The following is a 13,876-nucleotide window of genomic DNA, read 5'->3' as shown; positions in this document are numbered from 1 at the left end:
CGAGGAGATCAATCAGTTATTGCTTATGGGATTTTTGAGGGGTCTCACTTATGGTGTGTAGTGACGCCGTTATTGCATTATGCGATTGTTAAGTGGCACGCTGCTAATAGAGTGATGTGACAGTTGCGTGGCATCAACCAATTCCTATGTTGATGGTTGATATGAACACGCTCCATAGAATTGATACGCGTGGGAAACATACCAAAAATTGGTCGGTGAAACACGCTTACTACATCTAGCAATGGAATCAGCATGAACAATCGCTCCCCTCGCGTCTCGACATTACATCGTTGGACCTAGATTTCGACTATTTTCCATGTCTCTGAAATTATGAAGCAAATGAGAAACCATATCTCACGACACCGGAAGAGAGGGGAGAATTGGAATATCATAAGGCCACATGCGCCAAGTCCAAGTCTAAGAATAAAGCGTCGTCGTCGTCATCTTCTGCTTCAGTATCAGCAGCTTAAGAGTACTACTATGCATCTCGGGCTAGTTTCAGTTTCTATCCTCTATTTCATACTTCAGCCGAGACTCGATCGAATTAGGTTGGAGGTTCATGGGATGCACCGTAATTTACTCAAGCATCTTCGACAGAAAATACGATTGTGGGTGAGTGGGACCATATCCTATATGGTCAATAAAGTATAAGCCAAATCGAAGCAGTTACGGCAAAGATGACTTCGAATGTTATAAATCCATCACCGTATTTCAAAGGTGGATCGAGTGTGTTAAGTACACCTTCTCGGCAAGAAGATGATGACAACGACGGTGATCAAGGCCTACGATCCCGGAGTACTCGACGAGCCCCGCGGCATTATCATTCCACTACTCCGCAACATCGTCAAAAACTTAGGAAATATAAATAATATTTATTTTTTAAATTATTTAATTACTTTGTATTTTTAAATATATATATAAAAATTCATTTTTCTAATTTTAATTTTTTTTTAATTTTATCTGATCGAACTGGTCACCTCGAGGTGATGAGTTCCAAATGGTCGTTGGCCATATATCCGTTGACCAATGACTAGTTTTTTAATTTGAAGGAACTCATCACATCTATTTTTTTAATTTATATTTTTTTATCTTTATTTTATTTTCGTAATTAAAAAATATTTTTAATGAACTCGTCACGCCGAGGTGACGAGTCCTATTAATAATAATAAAATAATAGCACTTCTCCGGGTCAATTTAAAAATAATATCTTAGGTGACGAGTTTCGTGTGAACTCCAAAATAAAGTTGTTGGAGGCCCAATACCCAAAATAATTAACTCGCTTACGATATTGGGACAAAAAAACCCTGTACATAATCAAGAAGGCTCATTTCAAACCAAATTATTAAAAAAATATATAAAACTTAATTCGATTGATTCAATTAACATAAAAATAGGGTAAATTATGCATTTAGTGCATAAACTATCAGTTTTGATCTATTTTAGTACCTAAACTTTCAAAAAAAATCAAAATCATACCTAACGTTAGTTTTTGTTTCATTTTAGCACCCCGGCGTTAAAAACATAACAGACGGGATGACGACGTATAGCTCTAGTGGACGGACGATGATCCAAATGGTGGATCACAAGAGAATGACGAGTCAACCAACATAGTCCAGTTTCAGGCCGAAATCATGTTTAAGGGGTCGAAAAGGTGCGAGGTGGAAAATTTGGGCTTCATTGAGTGAGGGATGCGACGGTTGACGACTATAGACATGGCGGACGGCGAGCCCGATCGTTAAGTTTTTAATAGCGGGGACTAAAATGAAACAAAAATTAAACATTATGTATGATTTTTAAAAAATTAGAATTTTATGTACTAAAACATATCAAAATGAATAATTTAGATGCTAAACGTATAATTTATCCTAAACTTCGGTATTAAGCACAGGAAACTGATACAAACAACTGTCTAACAATAAAACGAATGTCTCGAAAAAAAAACCAAACCTAAACAAAAGGAAATTGAAAACCTAGAAACCTCTCTGAAAAAGAAAAAACTAGTTCAGCCAACCAAACGATGATCATCTCCCGGAGGAGAAAGGTCAACGGCTGGTATTAAAATATAGTTGTAACATATAACAAACATATCTAACATGAAAAGAAAAAAGAAAAACCAAACTCAGCTGAATGCGGTTGAATTGTTAAACCGACGGTCTAAATATAATGTTCTTAAACCAGTTGATAAAGCTTGTAAGGCTTAAACTGCCCGATAAATCGATTAAAGTGTGTAATTAGTGAGCAGGGTTGAATGACGATGATAGGCAAGTGGCATGGAGAGAAGCTGGGTATTTTTGTAGCAAAGAAAGCCAGAGTTTCCCCAGTAATTCTCAGTAATGTAATAATGTATGGTCTTTTGCCTTTACTCCCATGCTTGATCACTTTTCAATGCCGTTAACGTACGACCAGTTAGCAGCATTGCAGATGTGTACACAATATTATAGACCCCCAAAAAAAGCACATAAAAACAAGGAATTAATGGTCAAAAAGTGATGATAAACCTATGATCCTTTGAATCTTAAGCTAAGCTTTGCCTACCTGGCTACGATGATTATGTTTGTCCACATTGATAAATGGATTGGACCGCCTACTATTTCTACATTATTTTTATTATTATTATCATCATCATCTAAGAATTTTGGTATCCGATAATTATAAAAAATCTGATTATATTTGAAGTCGAATAGTACTTAAATTCTTAAATAAATTTTTTTGTACCCAGAAAATTTCTTAAATAAGATTTAATTGTTTTTTTTTCATATTTTTTATTTACATGATTCGAATTTAAAATCTTACTTTAAAATCATGAAATTCCTTACAACCCAACATGTATCAAAAGTCTTCCTGTTCAATTCATGGTAGCTAGCTTATCTGAAAAAACATGACATGTATTGTTTCTTTTTTCAATTTTAAGAATATAAAGTCTCCATAATTGTGTCTTTTGATTTGGTTTTCGGATTAAAATCTATAATTATTGACACATATTAATAATATATATTAATATCATAAATTATGATTTAAATTAAGTGATCAATTATGTTATAAAGTCATAAGGTATTGGAAGTGTCTTAGAAATAAAAGTATAGATACTATTAAAGTTGTATTTATAATTCAATGAAGGACATAGTTATAAGTATAAACAATAACTAATTCTTAAATCAGCTATATAAATGGGTTATAATCCTCGACAAATAGATAATCTCGTATTTACTTTTATCCGGTCAGAGAGTTTATACTTAAGGGAACAAGAAAAATTTAAGGATTTTAACATATCAACTAATTTAGATACGCTTCCACATCTAATATTTTATTCTTGATGATTTGACATGATTAGATCTTTAGTTGTTTGTGTTCTTAATTTTATATCAATTATGTTTTCGTTCTAACACTCCACCCTTAATTAAGTAGTGCATAAAATGTTGTTTTGTGAGTGATAATGTAAATGAAATGATGGAAATGTTATATACAAAACTGTGATGGGCTTGAATTATGAGCAGAAGCAGAGTCGATATTTGTTGAATCAAAAGTCAATAATTGACCCAAAGAAATTCCAAGCTTGGGGTAGATAATGGAGGTCTCTGCCTACTATGAAGTTAGATGGGAGCAAAGTGTTGGGTGAAGAAGAGAAATGGTCGTAGAGGCGGGGGGGCTGTTATGCTTGTGAACCCTTTACCTTTAGGCTCAATGCCTGGCAGCTGCTGCCTTTTCCGTGAAGCTAACTCTATCCTCTACAAGGACCTACCCTCTTCATCTTTTTTACTTACCATATATAATTGATTTTATATTATTATTATTATATGTTTGAATTTTTCCTGTCAAAGCTGGCCATCTTACTCTTCCATAAATCTATTTATTTTTAACATAATATCAACTATGACGTGGATATAGGAACGAATCCATGATCTTTTATTAAGAAGTATCAAGGAAAAGGTGAATTTATAAATTTTAAGAGGTGAAAATAAATTATTAATTGAAAATAAAAAAAATTAAAATATATATTATTATAAAAAATTTAAAAAAACTATTGCGCCAACTCATCTCCTATTTAATCTATCTCTGCATGAACATATATTTGTAATGAAAATGAAAATAATATAAATATATAATATAATACCCCAACACAGTACAACATATTTAAACACATTATCCATTTTTTTAATCCGTAAAAATCTCATCAATTTTTACTTTTAATACTTATTTACATTCATCAAATGTTTTAAATTAATATTTAATTAAAATTAAATAATTTTACATAATATAATTAGATCCTTTGCAATATATATATGGATTAAGATCCGTTTACACTTAGTATAAAATTTTTAGTTTTACATTCTTTTAAGATCGTTGAATGAGAAAAAAATCAAAAACTGAAATCAACAGTAAGAAATAAGAAGATATTCGATGAAAAAAATATAAGAATTTTAGTATTTGATTTCCCCTTAGCCAACGATCTTAACTCTTCTCTCTATCGATATATATATATATGGAAAAATAGAGGAAAAATCATATTCCAGCTTGAAGAGAGAGTCATTTGATTTACTTGAACAAAGATTCATAACAATAATATGGAATGAAAGGAAAAACAAGCCTCTGAAGAATCTCCCTTCCTCTAGCTGAAAAAGATAATTTCGTTATTAATCTTACAGTTGACAAAAGAATCATTAATCTCCCCCACCCACTGAATTAGGCTACAGTTTTATTTTTTAAAATAGTTTGTATGCCACATTGAGCGTTTCTGTTATACAGGTTTCTAAAAGGTATACAGCGCTCTTATCCACTTTTTTTTTTCTTTTCCTATGAAAGCTACTGACTGAGGGGTTTATGCTCAACAACACTGCCGTGCTGCTGCATCGCCACGACGGGCTCGCAGCATCTGGAATACCAGAATGAGGGAAACGCGGCACATCGTGTTCTAAGGCAGTAGTAGCAATACCTGTGAATATCAAACTGCATCCAATTATAAGCAAGCGATATAAGAAAATTGTTCTTAAAACACCGGAGCTGATCAAAATTCAAATGCATTTCATGGAAACTGCTGTCAAGAGTAGTATTCAAATGATGTACCAAGATTCACAGTGGCAACATGAACATGTCAGTGTTTGAAGCTCCGAATCATAAAGCGCATTTAAAGCCAATTTGTTCATAACTTCCTACAATACGGGGCCTCATTTCTTTTCAAAATTAGGTCCCATAAAGTGGCAGGCTATGAAAAATCGACACAAAGTTCAAATGTTCATGGCATCACCGTGATATAGCAGACGAAAAACTAGAAGGTTATGAGAGGGGTAGGAGGGAATTTATTTCACCTACCGATGCTGGCATGGGAGAGCGAGATAAGGGAGTGTTGGACTTGCCCGACAAATGGGACAAATAGAGTCATCCTCTTTAGAGCTTGAAGATTTGTCCTTTGAGAAAGGGTGAAGAAAACTTTTAACAGTTGATGTGTTAAGAAAAGGGAGAAGCAGCAACAGCATCTCCTGCATAATAGCCATGTAAATATAAGTACTAAAGTACATTCACTACAGAAGAAAATAAAAGTCACTTGGTAATCCATGTCAATCCAACCAGTCACAAATAGATGGTAAAAGCTCGATCTTAGCCAAAATGCTGGGAAGGTACAACATGTTAAAAAAAAAAAACTTCTATGCTAATTAGCAACATTGACATGGAAAGGGCAAAAGAAGGATCGCATCACGTGCCATTGCTGAGGTAGTCCCAAAATAGTAAACAATTGGGTTACTCTCCCGTTTTTTCTTTTTACACAGGCTATTATCCTATAAGATAAAGGCATTGAAGTTTAAAAGCTTCATGAGAAAATTACATGCTTTCGGCATCTCCCTAACCAAATTTGCTAAGTTAATAATAAAAGGTTGACTTTATTATTCTAAGTTAAATGGAGACATGCTAGACACATTAGCATACTTGTGAAGTTTTTAAACCCGGCTGTCGGGACAAAGGTTTCAGTCTAAAAAGATATTTTCCGGTTTTCCTTATTAGAACTCTGTAGATATTCATTTACTTGGAATAGTATCTCCCATCTCTTCCTAGTAATTTTTGTCAATTTCTCCACAATATGCACCTCACTTGATATCTTTTACTGCCTACAGACAAATATTAATGTCCATCTTAAAGTTTATGTACAAATCTACAAATTGAGCATTTGAATATACAAGGATTGAGATGCAGGCTTTAACAAGGAAAGATTACCGAGAATTCATTCCAAACTAACTGGCGATTCATGTACTCAAAACTAACAGCTCGATTCATAACAGGGATTACATAGACAAGCCTCACTCTTAATGCACTTTCAATAAGGTTTCTATACCTTCATTAAAACAAGAGGTGGAAATGGAATTAGATCAACCCTGCCAAAAGGCAATCAGAGAAGACCAAGGTTTACGAACCAGCTGAAAGTTCCCTAACCGTCAAGCTTTCATGCATAACTGAATAAGGTAATATATATCAAAACAAAAAACGGATGAAAAGATCAGTTTCACACAGTGAAGATGACAAACGGAAAACTTGGGAATAGCAAATTAAATTACTGTGCTTGCTAAAAGTGCTTCAACTCTCTGATGAGTTTATTTTCCTACACTATTAATGTGATTCAAATAATATGAGCTTCAACATCTATAAGGCTACCTCTTACGAGAAACAACCCTTCAAGGCCTACCTTCCAGTGAAAAGAAACACGAGTAGGTTCCCAAATGATGCAGCCTTGTAAAGCCCTTCTATGCGTTGCATCAAACCCCAAACTCGCTGTGCTAATGGCCTCTGAAGAAAAGAAAATTCAGTGTTGACTCTAAACAGAGTCCAAATTCTTCCTAGAGGAAGAACACAAAGAAAAAATGACACTTAAATCAGCAACTGCTCAGAATCACCCCATCTGCGGAAAGCAGAGAATGACTGTTACGTTCCCAAATGTACTGACCACCCACTGCAGCAATGAAATACAACATCTTCTGAGCAGCAATTAACCCAGCCCTTCCAGACCTGTTCTTACTGCAGAAGGACAACTCGGTTATCAATCCATACGATTTATACGTAGACAAAGTGGGTTACTAACAATGCTTATACAAGAGCAAGACTCTGCTAGCTCAAAAAACATAACATAAAAATTTTCAAAGATCTATGTATTTCATCTACATGATAACAAGTAAAAAATAACAAAGAATTGAAAGCCAACTCTTATCTTATGTAGTAGAATACAAAAGAGAAGTCCAGACCTTCTTACCATTTCGTCGTAATGCCACAGCACGTTCATCTCTATACCTCAGATTCATAAGTGCAATTCCTGGAGTTGGCTTATCTACCCAAATTGAAAACCTCCAAATGAGGAACTCAAGGAAAGCATCGAGTTCTGGTTCATACTGAAATAACATTCCTAACTAACCCTCAACAAAAAAGAGAAACAAGATCAGACAACTGCAAAGTGCAATTTCATTCTCTATACACCATGAAATATGAATGCATTCAATAGCCAAAAAACCTTCACCAAGGAAAACTTAACCAGCTGTTCTTTCAACATGGCTGACATCTCAATATCCAATCTAGCAGCATCAAATTGATTAACTCTAGATATTGATATCGGTAAAGCGGGATGCTGCAGTAATTTACCAAAAGATGTTAATAAGATAACTAACAAAAGCTCAAATAACAGCAAAATGGAGCAACCATGAAAAATTCCCAGCTTGCAATTGGATATTGATCTTAGTCTATACGCCAATGAACATAAAGACTAAAAATTTACCATTAAAGCCTTCCATATATATAACTAGAGAACTAAAAGTTCATATTCTTTTCATCATGATAATGCAATTCCATTCAGCTTTAGAAATTTTGTTTCTTGATACCCAAAAACCATTCCCCTTACCTAAAAGGAAAATAAAAAGTTACCCAGAAATTTTCCAGATACCATTTCAGTAAAAACAAGTTCCCCGTGGATTTTAAAGGGAAATTAGGGTGCCCTAAACATAATATTTGCAGAATGGTTTTAGGAAATCATCATTTAATCAAACAGATGAAAGCAGAATAAGAAAAGGGGAATATCTTCTTTTGTTGAACTTTCAACTAAATTAACAAAAAAAAATTACCTGGTGGGAAAGAGAAACAGAGTGCCAGTGAGGAAGCAGCCTTTGGTGAGAAGTAATCCAAGCATCTTCTTGTGGTGGTGGTGCAGCTGGGAATGGATTGCTTCTGACACTCATCGTTAGATGAGATTATAAACTGGATTTCTTTCAATTTTTGCAATTTGATTCGATGAGATTTATCATTAATGTGTTGCTGGAATCTTGAAGATGTTGTCCCCCCCCCCCAAACACCTTTTCTGGGTTTCTTCCCTGTCTCGGAAACTGCAGGTAAAATGCCTTGAGAGGTGGCCTTCAGTCGCACCTTGCTTGTTGACTTGATACACACCTTAAAATCAAAAGTTACACTGGGCATAATATTAAAATACTCAAATTTGGCAAAATAGTTGTTTAGTTTTTTTTTTCTTAATATTTTGATCTCATCCTTTTATTTAAGATAAAAATTATTTTATGAATGAAAAAGTTAAAGACAAAAAAGAACGAAATAATAATTTTATAGCTCACCCTAAGTTTATACCATATGATAAATATGAATTAATATGGTAAAATAAAAAAATACAAGACAAATACAAAAGTTATCAAATCTAATAAATTCTAGTTTTGTCCAAATTGACCCTAGGTAACTCACTAAATTCCCTCTCAACCTCCAAAGCCAAATCCACTTCCCCAAACCTTCTCAACCCTTTACTCAAAACTTTGACCACATACTCCCCAACTTTTCTCCTGGACCCGATCCCATTTTCCTTCATCAGCCCACAAATCCTGACCGTTGATTCCTTCCTTCCAGCCCCTATCACACCCTTGATCAGCCTCACAAGGGCCTTCTCGTCATCACACTCGATAATCCCCAGCTCCTCGATCAACATATCAATCTCCTCCATGAGCTGGTTCCTGGCCAGCGCGGCGACGACGTCGGCATACAAAGCCAAGTCGGGAGGCGGGTATTCTGATCGGACGGCGGAGAAGACATGGAGGGCGAGGGTGCATTGATCTTGCCTTAGGAGCTCACGTAGGGCGGCGATGAGGTCGGATTTGATGAGGCGGGAGAGGGAAGGGAGAGGAGTGAGTGTTGTTGCCGTCGATGAGGAGTTGCGATGGGCGCGTTTGAGAACTTGAATGGCTTGGATGGCTTCGATGCTTAAGATACGGCCTTTGACGAGAGGTCCACGTTTGTCGCGTGGCCCGCAGCGTATCGGAGTGAAGCTCTTGTGAGCGGGGAGTGGGTGGAGAGAAGGGATTGAAGTACTGAACCGGAGAGAGGAAGCCATGAAATTGGAGAAGATTTTGCTGTAAGCAAAAATGAAAAAAAAAATGGATAAAAGAGTTTTAGATTCAGTCTCTCTTCTACGATGCCGTTTTGAGTTCAATGAAACGATGTCGTATTTGCAGCAGTGGCAGCCTCTTTTGAATTCAGCGATGTTCGGTGCGCTTGGTAAACAGAATATAAGATTATCAAGAAATAGGATTACTGAAAATATTATATTTTGTATTTAGATGATTTAGTAAGATTGTAAGATTACCGTGTTTGGTTAAAGGAATAAAAAAAATATTAGAATGTATATTTAACTAAATTATTCTTATTATATATTTATTTTTTTAACAAGTTACAAAATATTTATATATATTTTTTTAAAAATTTAAATTCATAAAATTTATATAATTTTTTTTTACAAAATTTAAAATATAAAAAGGTTTAATGAAAGGGTAAAATATTATTTTAACTCTTAAACTTCATATAAAATTTAATTATAATTTTTTTTTATAAATCTAAAATAGTTTAAGGATAAATTTGTAATTTAACCTTCGTATAATTTTTATTATTCAATGACATAATAAAATATTTTCAAAAAAAAATTTTAAGGACATTTTAGTCCAAACGCCGTAATCCAACAATACCCAGTAAAGGGAGGTAATGACATTCCCGATAATATACCCCAAAATCCACTATTGATAATGTAAGATTATCGGAATGACATTCCCGGTTAATCAAACGGAGAATGTGTTTTCATTCCATGGGAATCTCACATTCCCCCACCAACACACCTTAAAGTAAGCTACCTATCTAGTCATCCGTACCAATAGTTGTTGGCATCATTGGCGAATCTATATAAAATTTAGATTGTTTTATTAATTATGTGTATCATAGAATTTATTTAAAGAGTAATTATTATTAATATTTAAATTAAATAATATATTTAATTTACAACGATCAAAATAAATTTATATTACAATTCAAACTTAAATATATATTATTTAATTAAAATATACACAAGTATAATTATTTTTAATATTTAAAATTAAAAAATATAATACCTTTTTAAATTGATTTATTAAAAAAATAATTATTCTACTAATATTCAAATTAAAATTTATCTTTTAATTTATAATAGTCAAAAGGACTATAAATTTAATATAAATATTAAATTCATCAATTAAATTCACCATTTTCCCAACAAAAAAAAATGCCCTATAAGCCTAACTGCAGAGAATTGAAGGGGAAAAAACCCGCATGCATCTCAACTCTAGAAATACCAGCTCCCTAGTAAATCAAAATCCCTCTAATTAGGCTAAATCTCTGGGATTCTCTTTGTTTATGATTTACTTCTTACAAACAAATATATTATAGATTCAAACTTTAAAGCACCTTTTAGTGTCTGCTTGAATCTAATTAAGCTAAACCAATGTTCGTACTTTCACCCATTGATTGAAGGATTTACTTGCATGCAACCAATAATTGAATTCTATACATTGTGTAGAGAAAATGAAATCAAAGCACATGGTTCATGAACTATAATAATAAAATCTTGTAGGCTTGAGGGTTGTATGTCCTCTGAGAGGGAAAAAACCCAGCAAAAATCTGAAGAGCCTGCCAAATTTTTCCTGTTTGTTGTTTGGTAAAGATAGCACCTTTAATGTCTTGATTCACTTCTTTTCCATGAAATTCAAGCTCTTCCCATGGCCTAACCAGACAGTTTTCTTCACCTTAGTCTTCTTCATTTTGATTGTTGTTAAGACTTACAGTTCTTCGAGTGTTTCAAACTCTGATGTCTACACCTTTGGAAAGAAGCTTTGGGAAGATATCTTCTTCCTCCTCTTCAGTTGTGTCCGTCGAAGAAAAAACCAGAAAAACAACCTATAATACTTGTCTCAATCTCAAAGAAACTGAGCTGAGGCTTGGCTTACCAGGTTCTCACTCTCCTGAAAGAAAAGTCTGTCTTTTTGGCAAACATTTACAAAGAAATGATAAAAGTAATGGTTTTGCTGCTACCCCTTTCAAGAACTTGGCGTTTGGAGCTAAAAGGGGTTTTCTCATGCCATTGATGGCCCAATGATAAATGGGTTTCTCCATGAATGGTAAATATGATGTTGAGTTGCCTAAAGGTGCTGCCATTAATGAGTTGACCGGTGTTTCTGTTAAAGGATGTTCAAAGATAAATAATATTTTTATTTATCGATTTTATTGAATAAATGCATTGCCGCTATTATTTTCAGTTATATATATATATATATATGTGTTTAATATAAACTAGAAGATAATAAAGTCTATGTAATGACATAATTGTTATTATTAAAAAGATCCCTAGTCAAATATTATTATGGGCATGAACAATAATAATACGCTTAAGACTAACATGTTATTGATTGATTATTATGAGTTGTCATTGACATAGAAATGTCAGAATTGATACATGATTATATGTTAGAGAACAATGTATTAGATTGACCCACCATGATATCTTGGATTATTATGTGAGAGTCATAACATTGCTCATGGTGATAACTAATGTATGATCCTCAGACTTGAGATCAATTATCCCAACATATTGTTGTATGTTTTGATGCAGTTAAACAAGCTCCGTAACTGGTTGCTCTATAAAGACTGTTATTGAATATATCTCAATATATGTAGTGGGTGTGTATGATTAAGATAGGATTTGTCCTTCCTACATAATAAGAAATATATCACAGGCTACTTGATTGAGTGAGACTAGAAACGCATGGCCATGCTCGAATAAGTTTATATGAGATATCACAAACTATTCGTTAATTAAAATTTACTCTAGATATCAAGAAACAATAGATGGACTATACAAGTGTGACTATTCCAAGACTTGTGCCTATTCTAGATATAAAAGACATAAGGATGTAATACATAAAAGAGTTAATTACCAAGATGATATGTCGAATCATATTTTCTTGTAACTTAGGTAACAATGATATATTGCTAGATGTCATTCATTGTATGAAATTTTAGAAATGTTCTAATAATTATTACTAACGTTACAATAACCTACAGGGTCGCACTCTATGATTGAAATGAGCAAAAATGTACAATTTGTTGTACGTTACTAAAATATATCTAAAATTAAGATATGTATATTTGATATACATATGAATTTAATTATCCCGAATATATTAAGTAAACATTAAAATAATGTAATTTATATTATAACTCTTTTAATTGATATATATATATATAATTCAGAATAATTAAATAAATGTTTTAAGTAAACATTAAAGATTGTAATTCTAATTATAAATCTTTGATGCATATTTAAGTTGAATTAATTAAATAATATTTTATTTATTAATTCAAAACAACTTTAAAAACCCTAAGATGTTAAGGTAATGGATATAAAAGGGTGTGTTAGGTCTAACAGCTGTTTTTGCAACACACACAAACCCTTCAGTCGTTTTCTCTCAAAACAGTTTTGGGGAAAACAAATATTGCTCTCAATCGGGTGAACTGAGTAGAGACCGAGAAGTGATTTCGTGGAGGCTTTCGATTCGAATCGATCTACACCATCAGTATTCACTGCTGTTCTTGTTTTTTTTCAAGGAACCCACAGTAAGTATTCGCATCATTTCCTTCCGATTTCGGTTTTTCGTACTTGGATCGTTGGTGAGACCGTCGAATTTTATTTTCGCTGCGCCATGGGATGCGCCGACGGTCCTAACAGTTCCTCCTGGAAATGACCATGCTAGTGCTCCAGCTGCAAAGTATGTTAATCTTTTTCTTCATTTTTGGGTGTTACTTTTCAACTAACGGAGCATGATTTCTGAAACAGGGCACTGGTGGTAGGATGGCCACCTGTTAGATCATTCAGGAAGAATAAAATGGCCTCTAATTCAGCAAAGAACAACGACGAGGCCGCCAGCGGCTGCGGTTACTACGTAAAGGTGAGCATGGATGTAGCACCATACCTGAGAAAGATGGACCTCAAGACCTGCAAAAGCTACATGGAACTCTCTTCAGCTTTGGAAAAGATATTCAGCTGTTTCACCATATCTGAATATGCGGTCACATATGAAGACAATGAGGGTGATTGGGTGCTGGTCGGCGATGTTCCATGGCAGTACATGTTGCTCGAACCCACGTCTTTTTATATGTTACAACTGTAATTATGTCAACCGAGTAATTTCATGTGTTTGTTACTCAGGATGTTCTCAATTCATGTAGGAGACTAAGGATTATGAAAGGTTACAGCTCCAAGGACCATGGAGGAATGCAGGAACCAGAGTAAGGAACAACACCAATCTTCAAAGCCCCTAATTTCTATAGATATTTGTTGCGAGATATCTTACGTTTAATGTATTTAGTGTTTTTTAACATAAAAGTAAATGAAGAAGCATATTATTAGACAAACTAAAAATATTTTAAATTGTCAATCTATGGCTAAAGTTTGGGTCACAATTGCAGGGAATGAGATTCTTGTTTGAGAGAAAAAGCCACATAAATTCAAACTTTGCTCTCATTAGGACAAATTAACATTGTTCTCTCATCAGTAAAT

The 13,876-nt window shown here is 33.8% G+C and overlaps 1 protein-coding gene and 2 pseudogenes across 1 annotated transcript; 1 reads left to right on the top strand and 2 right to left on the bottom strand.

The window, feature by feature from the left end:
* Positions 1 to 6,171: 6,171 nt before the first annotated feature.
* LOC120212448 lies at positions 6,172 to 8,409 on the bottom strand (annotated as a pseudogene).
* A 147-nt stretch (positions 8,410 to 8,556) lies between these two features.
* On the bottom strand, positions 8,557 to 9,385 carry LOC120212451 (protein THYLAKOID ASSEMBLY 8, chloroplastic-like). The gene has a single exon (XM_039210744.1). It carries the CDS (start codon positions 9,350 to 9,352, stop codon positions 8,669 to 8,671), a length of 684 nt encoding a protein of 227 aa, XP_039066675.1. The 5' UTR covers positions 9,353 to 9,385; the 3' UTR covers positions 8,557 to 8,668.
* Positions 9,386 to 11,419: 2,034 nt separating this feature from the next.
* LOC120212375 lies at positions 11,420 to 13,761 on the top strand (annotated as a pseudogene).
* The last annotated feature ends 115 nt before the right edge of the window (positions 13,762 to 13,876 follow it).

Source organism: Hibiscus syriacus, unplaced genomic scaffold (genome assembly GCF_006381635.1).
Source record: "Hibiscus syriacus cultivar Baekdansim isolate YM2019G1 unplaced genomic scaffold, ASM638163v2 tig00110013_pilon, whole genome shotgun sequence".
Classification (NCBI taxonomy): domain Eukaryota; kingdom Viridiplantae; phylum Streptophyta; class Magnoliopsida; order Malvales; family Malvaceae; genus Hibiscus; species Hibiscus syriacus.
Note: the sequence above shows the minus strand (reverse complement) of the source record. Positions and strands in the feature narration are given on the sequence as shown.